The 27617-nt window shown below is 35.6% G+C and overlaps 1 protein-coding gene across 1 annotated transcript in view; it reads left to right on the forward strand.

The window, feature by feature from the left end:
- The window catches only part of LOC122801405, a 464384-nt gene extending 445305 nt beyond the window's left edge, over positions 1–19079 (forward strand). The window contains exon 6 of the mRNA XM_044070922.1: positions 18191–19079. Coding sequence (XP_043926857.1) covers positions 18191–18400 — 210 coding nt within the window. The 3' untranslated portion in view covers positions 18401–19079. The remainder of the gene's footprint in view (positions 1–18190) is intronic.
- Positions 19080–27617: the final 8538 nt, after the last annotated feature.

Genomic DNA, 27617 nt, shown 5'->3' on the forward strand with positions numbered 1-27617 from the left:
TGAATATATAACACCACTAATTTTTGACAGGTGGTACCTGATGTCATTGGACCCTTGGAGTACAGTGCTGTCCACTGGGTGCAGATGCATTCGATTGTACTATTACCTCCATTATAGTGAGGCTTTCATCTAGACTGCCATGACTTTCTATATAATTTATAATTATGTTGCTCTCATTGCTGATATCTGCAGGGGCCATCAACCAGGATACACAAACCTTTCCATGCCTGCTTCACCAATTTATAGTTATTTTAGATTTTGGAACATACACTTCAGATGCCCTTTTGGAATCATGAGAACTAGACTGTTCTGCCCATGAAGACTCAAGTATTTCATAATTTGCACATTCCACATAAAATAACACACTGGCATTCTTTCTGAACTGGATCCATTAAGGTAATTTGTAAACGATGCAGAACCATAGCTTTAGTGATTCATAGATATCCCAAGGCCTCTGAGTCTTATGACCATTCATGCCCAGTTAGTACCCTCCTATAGGGCATCTCCTTTCTTCAGGAGGGCCATACCAATCAGTCTCAGAGTTAATTTATGGATTCTCATCCAGTTGTCTAGTTTATATTTAAAGGAAGATAGTGAGTCACACTACTTAACATGCAGAGAAAGTATATTCCAGACATTTCAGAGGTGTTGGCTTATAAACTTGTCCTTCTACTATGTTTTATGTATTTGTTGATGAAGATTTAGGTCTCTGGTAGTAATGGCAGAAATATTGGACTTGCAGAGAAGCAGTAGGTCCATGACAGTCAGGTCTGTAATGGTGTGGTAAATATGACACAGCTCCCCCTCAAAAGTCTATAAAGCACTGAATAAAATGATAGAGCTTCCAGTGTCTCTTGGTAGGTAAATGACGTTAGGTCTGTGTTCTTTTAAGTTATTAACCTTTGGGGTCTTTCTAATATGATATGTGCATTAAGATAAATCCCAAAGGGGGCCTTGAAATCAATAATTGGCCTGATCAGTACTGATTATAAGGGAGTAGTTACCTCTGTAGACATTAGCTGGGCTAATTAAAAAGAATTTGTCACATGATGAACAAAAGAGATGGAGCCATCAACCCAACTAACTAGGTCCCTGACTACATTATTATTTTGTTGTCATGAGTTTTATGTACAGTATAATGATGGAAGTGGGTGCTTTGCAAAAATGTCGATACTACACTTTTTAGCATTTAGTTTGAACCCATTTTTAGTACACTAAGAGTTTAAAAGGGAGAGTTAATTCTGGAGGGTTTAGGTTCAGGAGGTGACTTAATTACTACCTCCAGTTTGTAAATATCTGCTAATTTTGATACCCAGAGGGGCTCTTGGTTTTCTGCTTGGAGATTTAAGATGTAAATACTAAAATGGAGAGGTCCCAGAACCAATCCCTGAGTGACACTGCTGGTAACTTGCATATTTTCTGATGAGGCACCTGCAACTCACACTGTATGGGATCTGTCAGATAATTTGTTGTCTACCATACCACATATGGCTACATTTTAAAGTGTATTGCTTTTGTAATGATGCCAGTATACAGAATGGTGTTGAAGGCCTTGGCTAGGTCAAGATATGCTGTGTGCATTGCATGGCCACTATCTATATCCCCTTTAAACCTTTCAAAGAAGTTTACCAGATTAATAGATCTACCCTTCACAAAGCCAGACTATTGGAGGCAAAGTCTAACAAGATTCTTGATACCACTGTTTATAAAGTCAGTTATAATAAGTTCCTTGGTTTTGCAGATGAGGCTTGTAAGACTGAAATATGTAACTACTCAGTTCAGTTGTAAGGCCACCCTTATGGCGGGACATCACTACTGCAGTAAAATAATTCTATGCCCTAAACTTAAATTGTTTTGGAATTTATTTCAAGAGATGTACGAAAACTCAGATTAAGTATGCTTGTATTACTTATCTTAGATAAGATGTAAGACTAATCTTCCTGGTCCAGTAAATGCATACATTAGGAAGTATTGAACATTTATCTGAGGAAGAGATCGATTTAAAACTGGCAGGTGAGGTATTGGTTTGAGTCTCAGTGAATTAGACTTCATAAGCAAAATAAATGTAAAGAAGAGATGCTTCATTGTATATGGCAAAAACAAAAGATATCTGAAGTTCAAAGCCAACACAAGAATTTGCAAATCACTGGTTGCCAGCATCAATCAAGAAGAGTGCTGATCTATATAAGCTCTTTGCCACAGACAAAGCAGTGTTTCCAGACAAAATGTGTATAAGATATCAAAAGGACACACAGCTTTCTCAGAGATGGCTTATGGGACTGGCTGCTTGGCTGTAACCACTAATACTATTACTGATATTAATATTAATAATACAACAAAGAAACTACATTTTTTATTTCTTTTTTATAAAATGTAATTTTACTGTAACACTTACTATTATTGGAATTTTTTGTATGGGAGAAGTTCCAAGACCTTCCGAGGTGTCTTGGAAAACAAAGAAAAGGAAGGGAAAGAAAAGAGAAGAAATTGGCTCACTCTGCTTGCCACACTTTTTTTCAAAGCTGCTTGTCATCTCAGCACTAAGTGTACCCTTTTCTGGAAATAAGGCAATCATGCCTTATTACAGTTCTTCCTGCCTTCTGCAGAAGGCAGAAACATTACAGAAAGTATTTCATTGGGCTGCTGCATGAAGCAGAAATGAGCCATTCCTATTCTTTCAGTCCCTTAGCAGTACATGGGGTGGTTCTAGGATTAATGTTCTGTTTCTCATCCATACATGCAAACTGAGTTTGAATATGGGCAAAACAAAAACAAAGCACTAACCGATAAGGGAAGTAAGGCTGACTGGCCTATAATTATTTATGCCAGAGAGTTTATCTTTCTTTAATATTGGTGTGATATTTGATAGTTTCCAGAAATACGGTACTATGTTAGTCTGCAATAATTTATTAAATTAATATTTAACAATATGAGTGTTAAATGTCTTTCCATTTTTTTATCATAATAGCTACATTATTGATTGGGTCCATAAATATATTGTTTCTAATTTTCTTAAAAGATTTATAAATCATTGCTTAAATTATTTCTGGGTAATTACAGCATATATTTATGTGTTTTTATCAAATCTTCATATTATCCATGTTGACATCAATACTGCAAAACTGGTTGCTGAAAATATCAACAATGTTGTTTGTATTAGTCACAACTTCATTATTAAATTCTAATAGTGAGGTAGGATTTCTATTCCTTCTAAATTAATTAATGAAGCTATACTAGACCCTTTTTTGTAGTAAATAACTTAATTTCATCCTGAGCCTTTTCCATTTTCAAAGGTTCTATAATTTCTTTGAGACTTTATTTAAATTTGTTTTATTATCAGGGACAGTACACCTTTTATATAGATAGAAACACCTGTTTCCTTTTGTATAGTTTTATTAATTTTCTCTTTCACCATTTAAGTACCTTTTGATAAATTTTCTGAGATATTCCAAGGTTAGAATCTGTCCCCCCTTCTGTAAAATGTGTTGAAGTACACCATAACCATAATCCTTATTTTTATCTGTACCAAGAATCTTCCAAATGGTCTCAAGAATGTTCTTGATGTATTCAAATTCTAATCTCTTTTGATACTGTTATGATGAGATGTTTGACTATATAAACAAAAAAATAATATAGAATTATGGTCAGACTTATCTAATGGATGTCCAATTTCTAATAATGGATGTCCAATTTCTAAATCAGTTATGACCTCAAAAATATTAGAGGCCATTAAATCTAAAATATTGTTGCATCTGTTTTTCTCATTCACCACTTGTGTTAATCCATAGAAACTCAGTATATCCAAAAAGTGCCTTGTATATGAATTAGATATACAAAATTCAACTCAAAAATCTCCTAAAGGAGCATTGATATACAAAATTCAACTCAAAGTCTCCTAAAAGGAACATTTTCTTATTATCAAGATGTTTATCAATAATATCCAGCAATTGTTTATGAGCATGCCTATCCTAGGATAACATTCCGCAAATCTGACTGTATTAGAGTTTGAGAAAATATTTGCAATAACTATTTCACTGTCATCATTTGAGAGAATCATTATGGAAAAGCCGAAAAACACAAACATTATGGAATAGATCTGTGAACCAAAGCCATAATGGCACCTCTCTAGATTTGCCTCTGCTATACTTAACAGAAATTATAGATTGAAAGGCAAATGTCTAGTCAAAAATACATCTCTGTAATGGCTGAAAAGTTGAAACTTTCCTTAAGTAACAATAGGTGGAATTCATCATATTTGTTGCCCAAATTATGAGCAGTACACAGATAACATCTTAAAGTATCAATACATCCTTTTCTTCTTTGTTTGATGTTTCTAGAACCCCTAAAAAAGGTACAATATGATCTATTAGTCTCCTTGAAAGAAATCGTAAGTCATAATGACTTAAATGTTTTCCACAACTAAGCATTCTCACATCATGAATAAAATCTTCCCACAATTTCAAAACAGGGATACTATAAACCAAGCTGAGCTGTGTAAGCCAGGTATTTATTAAGTGATTATGATTATAACAGTAGTCTGACCATCTTAGAGAAGTTATTATTTCACCAAGGGTTATTGATATGTTACAGTTCTCCAAGATTTCCAAAATCCTTAAAGCAGTACATTTCATTTGTTTTATGGTATTGCCCTTAAATCACTAGTGCCGACATGCAATATCAGATGTCCACACCCAACCTTTCATTCAATTGTTTTTTGAAGTAAATTTGGAACAACAATTTCAAGTCAGGTAGCAAGGAGACTGATATTCTTAATGGATTTAAATGATTATTTTTTAGTACTCTGTCTTAGTATAAAGTCTACTAATATCAAAATAGTTTCCCTTTCTAACTCTGCAATATCATTTAATAATGAATGCTCTTCCTTTAATCTTCAGCATTTACAGCAGAATGCAAGCCTTTTCTTTCCGCGCTAGTTCTATAAACACACAACTATCCTGCAGATAGTCCTCTGATAGGGATGACAAGTTATCTGACTCTATGCTAAAATTAATTATATCCTCAGTTATTAGAAGTACAGAATAGTTAATGGCCATAAAAATATATATTCAGTTGTTTAGCATACCTTGTTTAACCATCCCCACAATGATGAAACATCTTCCTGTTCAACAACGCAACTGCCTCCCTATTGCCATCTGTTGTTTTGTGGTACCTTTCTCTTGCTGGCAAGCACACCTTCACTCATGCAGGAAAACTGCTGCTTTCACTAGAGCCAAGACTGGCTATATCTGCCAAATGTCTGGGAGAGTTCTACTCTGAAATTCTCTACCTCAAATACATCTCTGATCTCCCAAGCCACAGTCCCTTGCTTTCATCTGTGGTTTGGTCTCGACTCTCTGGCACATTTTCATTTTGTACAGATGCACTTTTGAATGCCTGAACAAAATTGTTTCCCTTAGCAGGCAAGTGGTTCTGCTTCCTAATCCTAGCTCCATTGCTGACAGATTTAGGAGCACTCCATATTTACAGTATGTCATGCTTTTGGCAAATTACTTGCATTTATCCCTTTAGGAAAATGCTACAGATAGATGGGAGCCTTTCAGAGCCTGACCTGCATTTCACTGAAGAAAGCCTGTGCTTATTTGCTTCCACAGGGAAGACAGATAAGCAACTCATTGCAGTAAGCATCTTGGGCCACATACTTACTGGAATATGATATGTTTTTTGGCTTTGTGATATGCTTTTTGCATATGTGTATGCCTTTGGAAAACTCTTGGAACATTCTGATCATCATTCCATCCATTTTAATGCTATAAACTAGGTGACTGTTATTATGCATCATTTATTTAACAGTAAAAGAATGGAGCTTGCAAATTACTTGCCTGAGGCATACAATGTCCAGACTTTTCAACCCTATTATATGAATTCAGTCCATTTCCCTGACAAGAGAGGTTAGGGCTTTAAAGAAAACTAATGCACATCTACAGCTTCAATATTTTCTGAGATACTCCAGAAAACAGTATTTTTCCTCCTGGATCTTTTCTCTGCATCATCCACATTTTCTTTATTTGTCAAAGTTCCTTCTGATAAGAGATGTTATGCTCCAGCTTTGGGATGATGAAAGCCTGCTTCTTAATTATGATATGCATATGATCTTCTGAGCATTCTTCCAGCTGGTGATTCAACCATGATTTCAGTTCATTTATTTCTTCAGCCCTCTTCTCCAACAGGGTCATAATGTTTCCGATAATTACAGCCTTAGAATGTTAGCCCTTTTCTCCCATCTCCAAGATACCACTGTACATTCCCTTCACTCAAGCCATGCCACTTTTAAAAGTTGCTTTCAGGGTCTAAGGCAAACTGTATAGGCATAGATTACTGAAGAACAGCAGGATCTTGTGAAAGTTAATCTACTGTGTAGGGCTCCAGGCACCACTCTCAGAGTTACTGGGCTTAACTAATTACAACCTACTGATGCCTCTAAACATCAAATGGAGCATGCTCACATTTGAAAAAATCCCTCATATAAGCCATTGAAAGATATCTTAAACCCTACACAATGGGCAACATGACTGATATTTGATCTTTGCGTAGTGCTGGTAAAGACATGTTAACTATTCATATACTATTTGTTTTGTCATAATTTTCATATTTTTCTAAATATATCAACAACAAAATAACACAGATAGAACTGCTTAGCCTCAGATGAGAGCACACAGACAGACAAACAAAATGCTGTTGACAGTATTTGTGTAGCTTTGGTGGTAACTGCTATACTGTTACTTATTTATAAAATATTATAGAATTACTATTTCTTGGGGTTATTATGACATAGAAATTTATTTTTATATCATTTTATTTTGCTTTTGTTTACTGTTTTTTGTCTGATTGGATTTAGTTAAAAATCCTTTTTCAGCAGAGGCCCAAGGGAGAAAACATCCGACATATTACAAACATTCCTAAACAGACTTTTCAGTAATACATATGAACAGACATTAGGTAATATACATTAACAAGTGCACATTAATTTGCTAATTAGATTACATTAATATGAAATAAAGGCAACTATTACAGTATACAAGACAGTTATGCATTAATAGCTGTTGAACATTGAGTATTTGAAGTATGTACTAGTGGGTTTGTCAAATGGATAATAGATCATGTGATTAATGCTTAGAAATTCAAATAAATGGAAGTGAAGGAAGGAGCTAGGTAGGGTAGAAAATGTTAAAATTATAGTTAAGAGGTGGGGTATAAGGCAGATTCATAGATAATTATATATATGGCTATCATAAGATTTATTTCAGAAGTTTAGAGATGGTGGTGAGCAGTGGCACAAAACTATGTATATGGCTGGGAGATGCTAGCAAAACTATTCAAGTATTGGTCAAGACTGGCTGTACAGTATAGGATTCTGATTGAAGTGAAATATGGCAAGTGGAAGACAGCATTACTCAAATCTGGTCAGTTGTGAGACTTGAAAGTTAGTGAAGACTGAGGCATCTTAGAGATGTCAGTAAGAGGCTATATTTCTAGCCATGTCAGTGAGGTAATGTACCTAATTTTTGATAAGTTTTTAACCATGTGTGACACATGGTGGTCAGATTTCAACTGGTCAGCTGTGATGACACTCAGTAATATTGTCTAGTTTACTTGTTCTATCACAGTGTTGTTTTGAGAGATATACTGAATATTGTTGTTTTGGTTAATATGTGTTTTGGGGTAAAGAGTAGTAATTTAGTTTTTTATGGTTTAGTACTAATTGTGAATTATTTAGCCATCTCTCAATTAATAACAAGGATTGTTGTATAAAGTCTTGGAGTTTAGAGAAAGGGGGGGCTTGCCAGAACAGATTAGGTTTGCATCATCAGCATGTTTATGTAGGGTATCAGTTTTTGTAGCACTGTGGAGGTCATTGATGAAGATGTTGAAAAGTACGGGGCCTAGTATAGATTCCTATGGGACAATAATAGTTACAAGCAAGAATTCTGATGCATGTTAAGGCTTCATTACTGACAGGCTTTAGCTCTTTCTCTTTGTATGTATCATAGGGGTAGATCCCAGCACACATCCTTAACAACATATAGTGTCATGCTGTGGTTTATTCTGTTGTCTCATAGCCACCTTGCTGAAGAATATTCATAACTCTGACAGTTTAGTTATCCTGTAAAAGTAATTTTTATCGTTTGGCCTCTGCATTTGGCATCAGCATGCTGATGTCATGGAGGACGAAAGTTTTTTAGATAATGCTGTTTCTGGTGATGAAAGTTTTATTCCTTGTGTTTCTGATTTGGATGATTTAAATGCTTATTGTCATTTAAATACAGAAGCCATTCCTTATACAAGTACTTTTATTCCACCATATACTAATGAAACTGTTAAACATTTTTCTTCCATGTTTAATTTTCAAGTGTAACAGTTGTATCATGCCTTGAAGAAAAGTAGAAATGTTGCATATGATCTAACTAAATTAAAATGGAATGTGCTTATGAATTTAAGTAAGAGAAAAGATATTGCAATCAAGCCCTCAGACAAGGGAAATAAGATTGTAATATTACATTATACTCAATATTCTGCTATGTGTTATGAACATCTTAATAACAGTGAATTTTATAGGAAATGTAATATTAATGCTTATAATAATGCTATTATAGAATATAAAATGATATTACAGAAAGGCTTTAGGTTAGGCTATTTGACCAAGGAAGATATTGATAAAAAGTTTAGTGTTGAAAGATGTAAGATACCTTCTTTTTATTGTGTGCCAAATTTGCATAAAAATATGGCTAATCCCCCTGGTCACACAATAGTGGCAGCTTGTAGATATTGTCTGAATAAAATCAATTTATTAGTACATATTCATCTAAAACCTTTTGTAATAAAGTTAAAATCATATATTAGATATTCTTCTGATTTTTTAGAGAAAATATCTGACATAACATGGGATGAAAACATGTACTGGTTAACTATGGATGTAAAAAGCATTTATACTAGCATTAAGCATGAACATGGGATTAGAGCTTTATCTTATTTTTTAGGAGACACCCCCTTGTCAAACTATATTGTGGAAGTTACACATTTTTGCTTGTTGAATAATGACTTTACATTCAATAAGATACTATATCAACAATTACAGAGCACAGCCATGGGGCTTCTTTTGCCCCCATATATGTTAACTTGCCGATGACCCTTTTTGGATTGAAGTATCTGTATAAGCACAATTTTGTGCATGACCATGTTATTGGTTACTATAGATATATAGATGATTTAATTTTCATATGTAAGGGTGGTGAAAATAATATTAGTAACTTCCATCGAGGCTTAGAGAATAACATATATAGTTTAGGTTTCGATGGAATACAGTATGGTAAAAAAGTGAATTTTTTGGATTTAGTTTTAGAAGGTATGGACAATGATAGTATAAGAACATCTGTCCATAGGAAATTTGCAAACAGTAATCATTTTTTACATAGGGGCAGTTTTCATCCAATACATCTCTTGGAATCTCTTCCTTATGGAGAGTTCCTTCGAATTGATAGAATTTGTAATAATTGGGATGATTTTGTGGTGGAATGTATAAGGACATTTAAAATGTTCATTGGTAGAGGTTATAAATATAATATAGTTAAAAAACCTCTGCATAAGGTAGTTTCACAGAAGATGGGGGTGGGATCCCATCTTAAGAAATATTGGTGTAAAAAATAAAATTCACAACATGAATGCAAATTAAATGAAGGAGAGCGTATACTTTGTATCAGTTTATAATAGTCTTAGTAGTGAGATAAGCAGCATACTAAACAGTTGCTGGGAATTTTTGATTAAAGATGTTGAACTTGGTAATTTTATTGCTCATCACCCTTCCATATCCTACAGATGGGGTACAAATTTAAAATACTTTTTAGCTTCTAGTCTTTTTAGTTCTCCTGATGATAGTATTTATTTAAATCCTTCATTAATGGGCACTTTCCCTTGTGGAGAATGCAGCGTATGTTGTAATATTGTCCATAGTTTTGGTAAAATAAATGTCCATTTTTTCCCCTTCTGGCAGATTTTCCTGTGACACTGAGTGCATTATATATGCCCTAAGGTGTCCTTGTAATTTGTATTATATAGGGGAAAGTAAAAGAAATGTAGAACTAGATTGCAAGAACATGTTAGGGACATAAAAAAAGAATAAAATTGAAAGCAATATATCTATGCATTTTAAAGAAAGACACAATAATGATTCTTCTTTTTTACAAGGTTGTGTTCTGAACAAATATGTATACAAGCTGGTGACATATGTAGTGTTAAATAAGAGAAACTACTTTATAAAGAATCTATTTATATTTTAAACTATGATACCTTGTTTCCTGTAAGTTTAAATTTGGAAATTAATTAGAAACAATTGCTGTGTAATTTGTGCTGATTAATGGATTATATAAGAGGTTTTACATTTGAGTATTTGTATTACTCCTGGAAGGCTGTGTGCTGAGGCACCAGAGTGTTTAGTGTGCTTTTTTATTAAATCTTTTTTACTGTGGCCAGTTGTGGATTTTTCATCTTATTGCTGTGAGTTGTTTTGCTAATTTTTATCATTTACCTGATGCAGGCTACTCAAGCATTTACAAAGCATATCATTAACTGCCTACTTTTCTCCCACTCCCTGTGCAGTTTTCTAGTGAAGTATACATTCCATGCTTAGCTTTCTCACTAAGTGTGTGCTTTTTTCAAACCACTAGATGAAGTAATTGAGTAGAATTTGGGTTTAACTGCATTTTGTCATTTAAGTTTCTTCCATAAGCCACAGTATCACAAAACATTTGATAGACCACCTATGACAAAAAGCAGATCCAAAGATTTTTGAAAAGGGAAATACTGGCAAAAGCACACATATATGGAAAATTACACAATACAAAAAATAATAATACAAATAAGGAATGTAGAACAGAGGATTGTCAAGGTAGAAGTTAAACAAATAGGAACTAAAGTTATGGAATACATGCAAAGTGAAGGATTTAGTAAAGAAAGTCCAGCACAGGTAATGTCACAGCATGATGGAACAATGAGCCCAAATTAAGGAGAAATAGGTGGAGTGGGAGACATCTGAAGAAGAAGCATGGACATGAGAAAGAAAAAAATGTCTTAATATGGTACAATATTTGTGCAAAGGAGAAAGAAAAACTAATCAATACAAAAAAGCAGCACCAAAGATATTTGAAGAAAAAATACAGGCAAAGGCACATTGATATGGAAACATCTGTAATACAACAAAGTAAGAAAACAAAGTGGGACAGTAGAAAACAAGATTAGTTATAGAGAAGTTAAAGAAATGGAAACTGAAGTTATGGACTGCTGGCAAAGTGAAGGATTTAGTACATAAAATCCAACTCAGGTGATGTCACAGCATGATAGAACAATGAGGCCCAAACTAAGGAGAAACAGGTGAAATGGGAAGCTTCTGATGACTTGTCACATGATGATGCTCGGAAGCCTTCTGTAGGAAACCAGTACAAAAGTTCAGTTGGAGTTCCACAGCAAGGGAAGGAACAGGAAATAGTGGCAACTCTGATGGAAACAATGTTGTGGAGTGATGGGTCATTGGGTTCCCATGTGAAGGCAGCAGATAGGATGCAGCAGAAGAGGATATGTTACATGAAGATTTTCTGGAATTTTCTGTAAAATGCCCACAGGAAATAGAGAGCAAAGAATGTGCTCTCAGTTCAGACGAAAATGATCTAAGGGAAAAGTTGCCTGATTTAATGGAGGTAGATAGACATATTAAGATTGATGAAAGAACTAGACTACAGAAAGTAAATAAGACCCAAATGTTAAAGTCTGATAAGAGGTGAACATGATAATCTAGACTAATAACAAAAAATCATGTGATAAAAGAAGTAAATAGAATATATTACTGTGCAGAAAAAATACTAAGAAATAAAATCTTACCACAAAAACATAGAACAGTAAGAGAAATGAAGGGAAGAAATAAAATGCCATCATGAAAACATTGAAGAAAACTGTAGAGAAATTAAGGCAAGAAATGTCACAGTTAGAAAAATATAGAAGAGGGAACAGATGAACAAAAATGCTTAGAAAATAGATATGGTAAAAACAACACATAATATCAGAATAGACCAGGATCCAAAGAAAAAAAGATACACTTTTACAAACAGTAAAATAAAGATAGCAGCACATGTAGAAAAAACTTAGAAGATATCCAGATAAATATAAAGAAAAGTACAAAATAAGCAATTCATTGATGACCCCCCCCCTCATTTTTTTACAGAGAACTGGGAAACAAAGGAAAAGGAATAGAAATACCACCAATAAACAATAAATATACACATTTTGGAGAAATATTTATGAAGACCCTGGGGAATATAGCAAAGATGCTGAATGGATAGAAAAATTAAGAAAGTCTGTCCTGAGACCCCTACTGTTTGGTATCCATTTCTCAGAGGTCCAGGCAAAGACAGAAGGCCTTGGGCTGACCAAGTTTGCGGATGACTATAAGTTAGGTGCTATCATTGACTCCCCAAATGATGTTAACATACTGCAAGAGGTTCTCACAGCAACTAATGACTGGTACCAAAGTCATGGCCTCAAGCTAAATGCAGAAAAATGTATCATCATACCATTTGGCAGAAACATGGCCCCTACTGATTACGACATCAACAGCAACCCCCTAAACATACAACCTGTGGTGAGAGACTTGGGTACTCAGGTTGGTAATGATCTCACATTCAACCATCATGTAGCAGCAGAGGTCAGAAAAGCCTTTTACTTGGCTCATCTCATATTTGAAGGGATTGAATCCAGAAAAAAGGAGGTTATTGCCTCCCTGTACTCCTCCCTCATTAGACCACTAATTAAGTATACTGCCCCATTTGTTATGTACTTCTCCAAACATCTGCACCAACTGGAAAGGCCACAGACATACCTCACAAAGAGAATCCATGGCATACAACACCTGTCCTATGCGGACAAGCTCAAATCAATATCACTGTACTAGTTATCATGCAGACTGCTTAGAGTTGATTTGTGTCTTGCCTACAAGGCAGTCTCAGACCCTTCCCTACTAGAGATGTTCCATATCCATAAGTCTAACTCCTTGTGCATTACCCACCCGAAAGGCCTGAATCTAATATGTGACATCAACAAAACCTGTTGAAGAGACAGGTTTGTCTACCAGAGGCTGCCCCGTCTCTGGAATAGACTTCACATGCACGTCAAACAGAATACCTCGCTGACCCTCTTCAAGTGCAACCTTGATGAGTGGATGGGAAAATACAAATCTGTCTTAGAGGTTCCACCTGTGTCCCTCATTGACTTGGGTGACAAGTGCTGAACAAGTTTTTCTTTTGGGGATAAACTCTTGGCTAGGCTTGTAAGGGGCCCCAGGGCCATTAGCCTAATAACCTCCTATGATGCTATGAACTGTAAGGAGTTCAAATGTACAGGATATGAAATAGGATGAATTGACAGACAGAAAAACTGAAACAAAATTAAGAAAATCTTCTAAATGGAAACCCCCAGGACCAGATACAGTACCTAACTTCTGCTAAAAGTGTTAACATCTTTACACAAAGATTTAGTTATATCTGCATCCTGAACATACACTAACCTGTTTAACAACAGGAAAAATGATACTCTTCCTTAAGTATGAACATGTAAGCCATCCTAAAAACTATAGACCAATAACTTGTCTTCTGACAAAGTACAAACTCTATACTGGAAATGAAGCAATCAGAGTTTATAGTCATTTAGAAGAAAATTCAGTCATGGCAACAGAATAAAGGGGTAACAAGAGAAAGTCATATGAAACAAATGAACATTTGTTGCAAAGTAAAACCGAAGTGTACAAGTGTAGAAAGGGGAAGATTACATGTATATCACGGATAGAGTACAAAAAAAATGATTTGACAGTATCCCACATTCATGGATAAGCAAGTGCATACAGATGTACTGTATAAGATACAGCCTAAATTGATAGTTACATTACAGTGACCATAAAACATTGGTAAACCACATTGCAATTAAACCATGACAAATTATTATCCCAGGGATAAAAATCCAGAAAGGGATATTCTGGGGTAATTCTTTGTCACCACTATTTTTGTCTGGCCCTTAACCCATTAAGCTATTTACTTAACAGTGTAGGCCTTAGTTACAGGATGACTCCCAGAAAATAAACCTTGCTTAAAGACTTTTCATCTACTTTTTATGAATAACTTAAAACAATATAGTTCACCTACCTGGTCCTACTTGAGTCACTCACTATACAGCCAATCACCTTAGTCATGGGTGATTTCAACTGTCCTTTTATCAATTGGGAGTCATATATGAGCACAAACATGCTCACCCTAAAGTTCCTGGACTTTGTTAATATAAATGCTCTGGAACAGGTAGTATGCACCCCCACAAGGGGCTTGAATGTCCTAGACTTAGTACTCACAAACACAGGGAGTCTCTGCACTATCCCCTATGTGTTGCCCTCCTTGATAAGGTCTGATTATAAATCAGTCTTGTTCAAAGTAAAGATCATACCTGACTCCCCTCAAGAGAAAAAGGGATGAACATTTTCTCTAAAGTAAACCATAACCTCATAAGCAATGACAAATAATTTCAAACTCCCCTGCTACCACTGTCAAAAATGACTGCTATACATAGGTGTACATAAATGCCCTGTATAATGTCCAAGAACAGGGAACTGACTCAGCATTATTAACTTTATATTAGAAAGAATTTTACATGTACCAAGGTTTTAAATGGTTAGTTCATTAATATATATTATTGATGACTGAGTAATGCACTACCCAATCAGATTGGTTGGGAAGGTATTTAATGTTACTGTTCATTTTTGGTTGTATTCTGATGAAGTCCTTTTTACTGTTGGATGAAAACGCTTAATAAAACTACTGGGGGTGTGGTCTTTGGCTCCAGTCCTTTGTCTCTGTGGATTACAAGTTTTTACTGTTCATTTTTGGTCTGGTACATTTTGTAGAAGTATTTATGATGTCCAAGTTAAACATAACAAAGATGCAGAATTGTAGAAGAATTAAAAGAAACAGTAAGGAGCTATAATGCTGAGAATATGAAATGGGATGAAGGAACAACTAGTGAAATTTAGATAAAATTAATGAAACTCCTAACTGGAGATCCATATGCCTAGATGTAGTACCTAACTTGTGGCTAAAGTTATTACCGTGTCTACACAACGATTTAGGCCTGATTAAAAATGACTTATATGCACATCCCAAACATTCACCAACCTGGTTAACAACAGGAAAAATAATACTACTCCTTAGGAGTGAACCTGCAAGCCCTACTAATACCAGTAACATGTTTTCAGACAATATATAAATTACACACTGGAAATAATTCAGACAGAGTTTATAGCCATCTAGAAAAACATTTGTTCATAGTAGTACAACAAAAAGTAATATACGAAGGTTATATGGAACAAAGGAACATTTATTCTAAAACAAAACCATGAGAGAGAGAGAGACCTGTAAAAAGGGGAAGAAAGTAAGTATAGCATGATCATATTACAAAAAGCATTTGACAACATCCCATATTCATGGATAATGGAATGCATACAGATGTGTTAGATACACCCTACACTGATCAATTACATTGCAGTGAGTATGAAATGATGGCAAACCACTTTGCAATGAAGCTATGTCTGATAATAAATTATCACAGGGATAACAATTTGAATGGGGCATATTCCAGGGTGATTGTTTGTCACCACTGCTGTTTTGTCTTGCTGTAACCCATTAAGTTGTTTACTTAATAGATTAGGTGATCTCATTTATTTTTGGGGATGATTTAAAATGATATAGTTCATTAGTTGAGGATCTGAAAGAACAACTACAAATGTAGAAATTTTATCAGATGATAAAAGAATGGCATATGGTCCAGGTAAACATGCAGATTTAACATTTATGAAAGGAAAACATCAGCACCAAGAAATATCAGTCTGGGGCAGGAATGTGATATAAAGGAGCTTGAGCAGGAGTGAGTGGATAAATATCTGGGATAGATGAAGAGTCAGCAATAAAACAGGAACAAATTAGAACAAAGCTTACTACAGAATACTTCAGAAGACTAAAGCTAATACTGAAAATAGCACTGACATCTAGGAATAAAGGCCAAGCTATAAATCATTTTGCTCTTCCTGTTCTAACTTACAGCTTTGGTGTGATTGTCTTGCCTAAAAAAGAATTGAATGATTTGGCCAAAAAACCTCATGCTTACTAAATGACATATAAAAAATAGTGCATGACAAATTTATATATCCTTTGCTCTGATGGAGGCCTGGGCACCCCCAAAACTGACTACATGTATAGATCTGCAGTAAGGGGACTGCATATATGTATTTTTGCTAACCTTATCAAACAAACATAGTGAAAGTTATAAAGCATGAAGAAAAGATGTCTACCATACAATCTTCATTTAGTTTAGCAGAAGCATTTTGGAGCAAAGTTGAAATGGAAATCAAACCAAAACTAGACAAAAATCAGAAAGTGCAATAAATAAATAAATAAATAAAAGAATATAAAGAAAAAGACCAGATGAGAATGAAAGAAAATTGAAAAGTTCATAAACATACTGGTAAGAATAGAAAACACCCAGAATAACCTCACATTGATCAAGATTTGATGGAGGAAGGTTAAAGAGAGGTGACGTAATCAGAAGATGAAATGTTAATAACGGTGGCCCAATATAATAGACTCTGCATATTTCAGTTTACAAAGTCCATTGAAAAAGTAGGAGAAACAGACATATGCAGGTTCTGTATAACATAACTGGAAAATGCAAGAAAACCATCTATAGTCGTCCAAGAAAAAAAGACTAAAATAGCATTGATCACCGAAATTGCTACACCCAGAGATTTATAGTCTTACATATTGAGAAACACAAAGTCTTGAACTACCGGGATATGCAAACAGAAATGAAAACAACCTGGATGAAAGCTACCCAGACATTTCCAATAGTAATGGGAGAAAGAGGATTAATAAAAAAATAATAATTTGCAGTCACACTTACATACAGTGCAACTACATGTAACCTCGTTTACTGAAGAATTAGACAATTCTGGGCACATTGCTGGTGCTAAGAAGAGCACATTTGGCTAACATCAAACACTGAAGCAATACTCATGTCATGAACTCTGATTGCACCCTGACATACAAATGGGGTCCATTTCCATCACTTAAAACATTTATCTAAATTTAAAAAAGTCAGAGATATCACATTACATTTGATTGATGGCATAGACAATTAGCCTTTCTTTTCTGTCCTAAATTTATATTAATTTACATTCACCAGACAACTCCTCCATCCTTTCCTTTCACCTTTTTTCTTACCTGCCCCACAGCCTATTGAATTGTCTCTAAATATTTCCTCTCCTCTAGCCATGCTGGTGGTCCCTTCCATGAGTCCACAATCCCACCTATGAAGAAGTACTTTTCCAGGTGCTTACAGAAATATATACTTTCATTTTAAAGTATGCACTCCTCCAGCATCTATCTTTCCTGTTCTGAATGGCATGTTCATATCTCATTACCACAGTCTTGTAAACTCATGTCATGCCCCCCCCATGTCTTCTGTCCTGTAAAAAGAAGATCTTTAGCTCTATTGCAATTTATCATATTGTCTCTGCTTCATACTAAGCATGGTCTGAATACTTTGCATCCACCTGAAGTCCCTTTCCTTGTTCATATAGTATTAATGTTGTGGGTTCATCTGGGTGCAGTAAGGTGAAAGCACCTCTTTTCTTCTTGAGGCTATCAGTATTTATCAGGACCATATTTTCATATGTATTTATTTGTAGCCCTTGTTTAATTAATTACAAGCAGCATTTTAGTAAACATAAAAGAAACAGGAAATCTCATGAATTTATCATCCAGCAGAAATGTACTACTTTGGTTGAAAATATTTGGCTGAATATTTGATATTATTAGGTATAAAACACAAACCTTGCTGTCATTAAAAAATTAAACTATTAATTGCACTGAGCCAAAGAAAATCTTTTGCATGTCCTTTGTTCATTTTCTATTGTTATGTTTAAATCATCCCAGGTACTTATAGTCGAGGAAATGATTATTAAACTGCACAAATGAAATCAAATGGCATTAAAATAGGCATACTTTTAATTTTTTACAAGTATAGATATAATTTTTCAATTATGTTATGTTATTACTACCCTAGCTGAATAATTTTGACATGTATTATGTCCTTACAGATACATTCACATGAGATTAAAGAGGATATGGCAAGCCTAACTATTTCAGCAGGCATGCAAAGGAATTGCTTTCATAGAAGCCTTCAAGTGAACACCACTGATGAAACTGAAATTCACAAGAAGAAACGGACCATGAAGGATGACAACATTAAATCTAGCGTCTTGTTTATTACTGTCCCATGTATTCCAATTATGAAGGAAAAACCATAGGAAATGGTGAAGTATTAGTCAAAGCAAGAACATTGCCAGATTCCTTTTTAATTACTGTCACTTCTTTGTAACATGGAAAATAAACACGCTGTACTCTAGTCTTTCTTTTGGAAAATAGAATCAGGACATAGACTGAGCACAGTTTCAGAGTGTGTGGTGTTAAAGGGAGAAGGAAATCCCCAATCTTTTAAATACTAGTTTACAAAGTGTATGTTAGGCAAAATTAGGGTATGTTACAAAAAGTCAGTATGATACATCTCCTTTAGCATTATGGAATTACAGTAATAGCACAAATGCTAAGTAGCAAAGGTGCTATACTGTGACATAAGGACATCTTTTTATTATATGCTATAGTGCTGTTTATAGATTGGCTAACCAAAAGAAGATTAATCAATATCCTGCATTGGTTGTATCTTTCAAGACACAAATACTTAAAGGAAGTTTTAGGTATTTAGGAAGAAATGTAAATCACAGGCTGAAGACAAAGTAAACATTATATGGTTCATTCACAGAAATGGAGCTATGGTACAGACTGTTACAATCACATATTCTATTCTTATGTTATAATGCAGGCTATAGGTTAGCCTGAATATATAATATGCTCTGACATGCAAAAAGATGCCAAACTTCTAGAAAAGTAGTCTTTTATTAATTGCAAATAAAATTCTGAAAAAATTAATTGACCTTTAAATGTGTATTTATGGTGCTTTACTGTATAGTTGTTTTATAAATTTAAAAAAAAAACATGTATTTATGGATATTAATGTAATTCCTTCCACCAAAGACAAGGTTGGCTCATGAGTAACAGTGTCTGCTAGATTCATGATGATTGTGTGGAGCTTACCAGATAAAACTGAAAGCATGACATGTATTACACATCATGAATGCATGAGCACAGTGTAGATATGATTGAATGGGCATACCTGATGCAAACAATGCAAGTATATTAGCATATTAGCAGTGTTCAAAAAGAAGAGGGAATGTTTTTAAGTTTGTTACAACCTTGGGATTATTATTATTTTGAATGTGTTACCTCCCAAGGTTTTAAATCTTTCAGTTTGTATTTGTGTGTGTCAGTTATTCAAAGTGGATCCCTCAACTCACGTAGATGCTACAGATGATATAGCATTTTTGGAAGAAAGACTGCTTTTTTAGATTGACGATCAAGGAATTTAAATCCACATACAAATTTGATGCACTAATTCATTCAAATGTCGTTTTTATATATTTGACAACTTCTTAACACGTTTCTTCATTTTTTACATTTGGTATTAAACAAAACACTTCTACATTTTCCAGTCCAAAGGTTTCACAAAACTAATGCCATTATTTTATCATATCTCCAACTAATCCACTGCATTTTTAATAAACTCCATAACTGATAAGGTCTTCCTTAACTCTTTTCCCCATTTTCACATTATGTTCAACATCGTGATTAAACCTCAGCCCAAGGTATAAATTTAAAAAGACCTTCTTTACTCAATTAATTCATTCCCCAATCCATGTTTTCCTAAAGGTTTAAATAACCTGTGATGAGAATATATATATATATATATATATATATATATATATATATATATATATATATATATATATACTTTTGCAGATTTTAAGCTCTAAATAATTTTATTTAAATAAATTCTAAATAATTTAAATAAGTTCTAAATCATTTTATTCAATCTCCCAATTTGATCCATCCCTTCAAATTCTCTAACCCACAACGGAATTTCTCATTAATTTCTAACTTTCACAGATTCTTCTGCTTCCTCTAAGAAGTTTTTCATCTGCCTCATTATTCTGTTCTTAAGTATCTTACAAAATATTTTATAGTCATTATTTTATAGCAAGACTACCTCCAGTTATTTACCAAAATTTTTGTCTTTACCTAATAAATATGCATCCCCCTGGGTTTCTTCATACTTTCTTTCATCTGTTTTACATATCTTCTAGCCCATCAAATGAAAATCTTCATAGTTAGAGGTATCTTCTCATAGATGATCTTCTCCTTCTACCTTTAGTATCAAGTAAGCATTAATCCCATCTAATCTTTCTGTCATACCACTTTACGTACATTTTAGATAGCTCAAATTATGTCTGCAAACTATCATTAAAATTCTGATGTTGCTGTTATTTAGACATACATATTCTCCTTGGCATTCATCTGCCTTATTTATTATTTTCTCCTTTTCCATTTAATTCCAAACCAAACATTTATAGTGCATTGTGAATGACATACTGCATGTATCTTATACCAATTCTTAAGATATACTTTTATTGCCTGGGTCAGAAATCCCCATAATAACTATACTTCTTAGGTTGTGCTGTATACTGTAACACACCTTTGAAGATATAAAAAATGCATTTGGAATTGTACAGCGTTCGGATATGAATCCTATCCTTCAGCATCCCCTTCTCCTGTAATAGGGCTGTCCCTGAATTATAGTCCCATTTGGTCTTAAGTAATTTGTAAATCACTCACAGCTGCACAATGTTTTAGTTGCTCAGCTTCATACCCCCTCAATTACCACAGTCATCTCTTAACTAGCAAAAAAAAATGTTCTTTTCTAGAAGGAGAAGTTATAAACATAAATTAAATAAACAAAGAAAAAATGCAAACCTTCGCCATGATACTACAGTCATTCTTTCAGTTAATACACTTAACAAACTGTGCATTACCTGCACTGATTTATACAAAATATCATGGAAAAGTTCTTGTTTTAAATGGGCCAGACCTCATACATCAACCACTTGCATCTTTAAGAGCTCCAAAATTACTTTCAAAAGTCACACTTTTTATACTCATTAGGCTAGAGATAAGGACAGCTCAAACATGCCATGTTTCACTTCATAGAACTAGTAAATAAGATTGCCTTTTCCATCTCTCAGTGAACATATAGTTCTTTTAATTGAATCCATTCACTTGCTAACCCATTTTAACCCTCTTCTCATGCTGAACAAGCCCTCACACTTTTGCAGTAACACTTGTGCTTCCAGTACGTTTTGGTTTCTCCAGAAGAGATGCTGGTAACTTGATAATTACTCTACAGATAATTCTTCAAGCCCTGGTGAAATGAAACTGATCACTGAATAACACATCCAACAATGATCAAAACTGTCCTTTTCTCTACTGTTGTCTGACCATGGAATTAATATACATAGGTTGGAAGGATGGGGATCCCCCATTGAGGGATGCAGAGAAGCTTAGACCCTTGCAAAAACTTGTCTTGTAAATCACTAAAATTGATGTTAAGCAATATGGTTTTGATTGATTGATTAGGACTTAGAAAATTGTCCAGCTGTGAATCATTATGAATCTAAGCATCCACCAGAATTATACATTCAGTGCCGGTGTCTTGGCTGACTTTGAGAATCTGTAAACCAAGTTATACAACAGAATAAATACTACATAGTTAGTCTGCTTGACTTTCTTACTACTTGAATGTTTCAGGCATTCATAAGTGCACATTAGATTTACTGTGTTCTGCAAGCTCTACAGCTTCAACTTTCATTGTCTCTGCAGCTCATACAAATTCTTCTCAACCTTCCTTGGTCTTCTACCTCAGATACCAACATCCTTTGGCAAGAAATTACAGATGCTGCCTAACAAAGAGAGTTTGGGCCTTCACAAAGTCTATTGGCCAATCTGCATCCAAATGTCAGAATGCCACCTAAATTCTCCAATGAAAATAGCTTATAGGCATCATGGAATTCTGTATTCTGGAAAAGCCTGGTATTTTTGTGTCCTTGGTGGTCAGCCACAAACTGATGACGACCTTCTTCTGGTATAATTTGTGAGTCACAAACTGCATTTGCACCTGTTCAGTATCCTAACACAGTCTGACTTGGTATTCATGTAATTTTCCTACCTAATGCTCAATTTTTAGGCATTCAAGAATCAGAATTCTGCTGAATGGATGTATGCCTAGCTTACAGCATTTATGAAGCCAGAACTCTAGCATTAAAAATTAGAATAAGCAAGACTATTGTCACTGTTGTCAGAGGAACAGTTGCTTAACATTTCTGTATCATTTTACATTAGTGTAAAATATTTTATAACCACCTGGGGTAGTCTTGAAACCAAGGCTCACAAAAAAGTGAAACAACTTGTCAGAGTAAAAGATATAAAATAATGCAAATACCAATAAAACAGCTATAAAATGCTTCAATAAATAAAAATAACAATATTAATAAAAAAATATAAAACATTATCCATCACAGTTCAGTAAGCACTTTTGCCTAACATAAGTACTATCCCACCATAGAGCTTGTATAATCAAAAAGGTACATGACCAATTAAATGACCATCACCATTCAATACAAAATATGCATTCTTTTTAGATATATTTTAAAATTTTCCATTTCATTCAGCCCCAAGCTTCTGCAGGCATTCAGTTTTAACTATGAGCAATACTCCTTTCAATCAAAAAGTTCTTTAGAGAACTACTTCTCATACAATCACTTCCAAAATTGTAAACTTAAATGATGCATTAGGGCATACTGAAGTATGTTTAAATAAGGATTTTTTTTTTATAATTTCCTGTACCCATTACATATATGTTTTCATAAATGTGCTGTCATAATTTTCTCATTGCCATTCCTATATGGAAAATGGGACATCTGCCACAGAAAGCTGTATAAATAATAACAATTGAAGCCTGGTATATGAAACTGATTGTTTCTAAGAATATGGGATCTGTTTCTACTAGTGAAAAATGACACTGGTGATATGCACCACGTTTCTTCATACTGGTGATCTTATCTTCAGGGTGATGGGTTTTGTGTTTTCTAACCATTCCTTTAGATTTCTGTCTGTATAAAAAAATCAGATTTTTACTTAATAGTAAAGCAGTGTTAGGAAAACTTCTTAGAATTTTCCAGTTAGATTTCACTATTCATTAAATATTAGAACTGTCAGAAGAGTACATGACTTTTATTGCTGTAATCATTTTGTGGCTGTTACTTCCATTTAAATTGTCATTGCCCATCAGTATAGCTAAAGGTTTGTATTTATCTTACTTGTTTTTTTAATGCCTTTTTGTCTGCCAACATCTTAGGATAAACTCACTTGCAAAAATGAACTCTTAAAGTCAGAACTTCAGCTAAAACATGTTATCCTTTTATACCAAAATTCTGATTCTAGCCAGATGTCACCAGGATGCATGGTGATATAATTAAAATAATTAATGTGATGTTGTCCTATCTCGCCTTCATTCTGTACTGGTTGGGTTTGGAACCAATCCTCAGTTCTGACTTGGCCATTTACAAAAGCTCAAGGTCTTCAACTAGCTCATGACTTACATCCTATCCCATTATGCCCTAGTGAATTCCCCAGATCTTGTTTGCCACTAAACAGATTGGGTGCTTCATACTGGCTCTGGCTAAGTGATTTTCTTTGAATAGTTTATTTTCCTACTAAATTTAATAGTTTTTCCCCTTTTTGGGATTAAAATAGTTAGTAGCTTAGCTTAGTTAATTAGTTAACTCTTTTAACAGTTTTTGACTGTGTTTGTTACCTTGCTGTTTTACTGTGGCTGTCGTTAATCTCAAGGCCTATTTTTCCTTCCCTATCTCAGCATGTGTTTTAAATAACCTTTTCTTTTAGGCTCATTGTTTTGAGCTGTTAAATTTTAAGTGTTGATAGTTAATCTAAGATATTTAACTTAGAGGATCATTTTTAGCCTGGTTAATGTAAAGTGCCTTTTTCCATTTCTGTGTGCATTATTTAATAACTGTTAAGTAAGTTGGTTTGACTAGCTGTTTATTTGAAGATTTGACCTATTCCCTAAGCTAGGTCATTTAGGTTAGAGAGCTGTTCAGCCTATTTAAGTTAGAGGGCTTTTGTCTCTGAGTGTGCATGTGTGTGTGTGTGTTATATATTTTTCTGTTAAGCTTTTTATGCTTGTTAAAAAAAAAATAAAATCTGTTTGTTTCTGGTGTTTCCTTTATCCACCAGGCAAGCTCATTTTAATTAGAGGGCTGCTTAACACGTTTGAATTAGAGGGCTTTTCCCTTAGAGTGTTTTATATTTACATATTAATTGTGGTGTTAAGTTGTTTTTTGCTGTTAACATGTCTAAACAGCCAAAAGATACAAAACCCTTGGGCTTTTAAAAGTGTTCAAAATGCACTCAGAAAATGTTGATAACTGACAGTCATACTGTGCATTTGTACTGCCTTGGAGTAGTACACTTATAAAGAATCTTGTTCCATTTGCCATTCATTTAGTTCCAGGATTCTTCTTGAAAGGAAGAATAAGTTGATAATTAGAGGTTTATTGAAGGCTTCCTTTTCAGAGGCCACAGGAGAAGGTCATAGTCCTACAAAACAGACTCCTTCCCATCCTCCTAAGTTTGAGAAATTGGGTAAAAGATCTTCGTCTACTTCATTGGATCACTCTGTAGTGACTAAGAAGTTACCAAAAATTTCCTCATCGGACCCAAAAATCTTTCAGGCCCAAGAAACCATCCACCTCGGCTCCTTCTGTATCGAAGCCATTGGTGTTTCAAACTCGGAGCCAGTCCTAGGAACTGCAACCAGTTTCTCTGACATTAAGATCACCAATCTTGCAAGCTTCAAGATTTCCTGCTCCCTCCTCTTGATCATCCAGGAGCCTTTCAGATGATGATGATGTGGATCACGTGATGCAGAGAACTTTGAGGACACATGCGCCAAATTTATGTCAGAGCCCACCCAGAGGGTTTCAGACATGACTAGGCCTGCCCTTTCACCATCAATTCCTTCTCCAACCCAACATGGGGCCTTAGAGCCAGAATGTATGATGCTGATTGTAGTGGAACCATTGGAGCCAAGACCTGTTTCAGGATCTTCAGCCCCAACTACTGGTCTGACTTCTTCAGTGCCGTCTGACATCGAAGAGTCTAGGATCCAACGTTCTCTGGTCAGGTCCAGGGAAGACATTCAGATTGGACATTTGTTGGATCTGAACTTGCCTCTTGGGGCTTCGAGATGGGTGAGCTCAGCTCCTACATCAGCCTTGGAGCCAACCTCCTTGATGCCAAGGATGCCTTCTAGTTCTTCGGAGCCAGGAGCTTCCTCGGATCATGGGCGGGGGGCCTTCAAGGCGATTGAGGAGAGCACTGTCCTCATGGGAAGTTCTACTCTCAGATCCAGTCATTCCTCTCCCAAAGGCACTGGTGTCCATCTCGGCACAACTGCATCCACACAGAAGCGTAGAACCATGGCCTTAGGACACCCCATTGGTTGAACCCCTGTCTTCCAAAACCTCTACAGAATACCCTTCTGAAGAGGTCTCTCACAAGAGATTATGCAAGAGGACGCATCTGGACTCCCCATAGGAGTCCATCACAGACCTCAATGAGTCAGAAGGGTCCCCATGGTCACCTTCTGAGGATGTCTCCTTTGCAGACATCCTAGAAATACTTAAGCAGAGAGGTGGCTGGGAACCCATCAACCCTTTTGAGGAGGAGCTTGTCTACCTGAAGGCTTCTGGGTCTCACCCGTCTGCCACTTGGGTGCCTCTGCCTTTCGATGAATGCATGGACCTAGATTGTCGAAAGGCATGGGAGACTCCAGACTCAGTGGAGCCTGTCCCTTGGAGGCCAAATAAATTCATTACATCCCCCACTGATAAAACATTCCTTATGAATGTTGTCCAGGTAGATGCTATCATGGTGGCGGTGGCCACCAAGAAGAAACTGTTGGAGACATCCTCTTCTGTCCATCCATTTATCAAAGACTTTTGTATTATGGACAGATATGGAAAGCGCACTTTTTTTTCAGCGACCTTTACACTCAGATCCCGGAATGATCTCATGCATTTTACCAGCTCACATCAAGATCTCCTGAAGGAGATAAGAGAAACTCTCCAGGGTTCAGTAGCTGCGGTGGTATCAGATAACATTTCCTCCCAGCTGTCCACCTTGAATTCAGTGGTAAACTCCTCCATGAGACTCATTTCGTATGCAACTGATGGAGCAAGTAGGGCAGCAGGTTCAGGAATTTCCCTTAGGAGGTGTTCCTGGATGCACTTGTGTAACTTTGTGGAGCCTTTTAAGTCTTCTTTTGTTAACATGCCCTTTGATGGCTCATCCTTATTCAGGCTTAAACTCAAAGACACACTAACCAGGTATGAAGAGGAAGGAAAAACTCTCTCTGCTGTAGGAGTCTGTTTTTCCCTACCTTATAGACCTTATCCAAAAAATCAAAAAGGGGGAACAATGTGGTTTCGAAAATCCCAGAGAGTTTTTCAACACACACATGGTGATCCTTCTCCCAGGGGTAGAGGGAGAAGCAATAATGGAAGATGCTGGCCATGTGGCAGAGGAGGTCCACAAAACCAGGGTGACAGGAAATCCTTCCTTGGCAAGCCCTTTCAGTGCTTCTAAAAGGAGACCTGCCTGCCTGTCTGTCTCTGGAGGCAGTTGGGGGTCACTTATCTTTGTACCCAGAAGCCAGGCTAAAAATCACAAAAGACAAATGGGTACAAAGCATTGCATCCGGAGGTTACTTCATACCCTTTTCCTTTCGCGCTCCACACATCAACAACATTCTGGACGTTCCACTCAGTCACAGGAAGCAGGCAACACTAGAAATACAGAGGTTGCTAGAAAAAAAAGAGTCATCCAAATAGTCCCCACAGACCAGATAGGATCCCAAACTTAATCAAGGTTCTTTTTAGTTCCAAAGAAAACAGGGGACTGGAGACCCATCTTGGATCTCAGCAAACTGAACGAAGCAGTAAAAAAGTCAAAGTTCCAGATTGTAACACTGCTGTCAATTCTCCCTTTTCTGGGAAAAGATGATCGGATGTGCTCTATAGACCTCCAGGATCGTACTACCACATAAAAATGGACAGGCAATCCAGGAGGCATTTGCACTTTTGGCTGGAAGCCAGTCACTACCAGTTTTGAGCTCTGCCGTTTGGTCTCACTACGGCCTCCAGAGTGTTCACCAAATGTATGTCAGTAGTTACAGCTCACCTGAGACATTTAGGATTCTGAGTGTTTCCATACCTAGAAGACTGCCTCCTAACCACCACCACCACTGAGCACCTACTAAGAAAAGTAAGAGACACCACACTGAAACTCTGCTCCCATTTAGGGATCACAATAAATTATGAAAAAATCTGCCTTATCACCATCTCAGCATATTGCTTTTATAGGAGTGGATCTAGACACCACAAAAATTATGGTAAAGCTTCCCCTAGAAAGAGTTCATGTCCTCTGAACCGGTTTTAA

Source organism: Protopterus annectens, chromosome 4.part1 (assembly GCF_019279795.1).
Source record: "Protopterus annectens isolate FY-2018-M chromosome 4.part1, PAN1.0, whole genome shotgun sequence".
NCBI classification, from domain to species: domain Eukaryota; kingdom Metazoa; phylum Chordata; order Ceratodontiformes; family Protopteridae; genus Protopterus; species Protopterus annectens.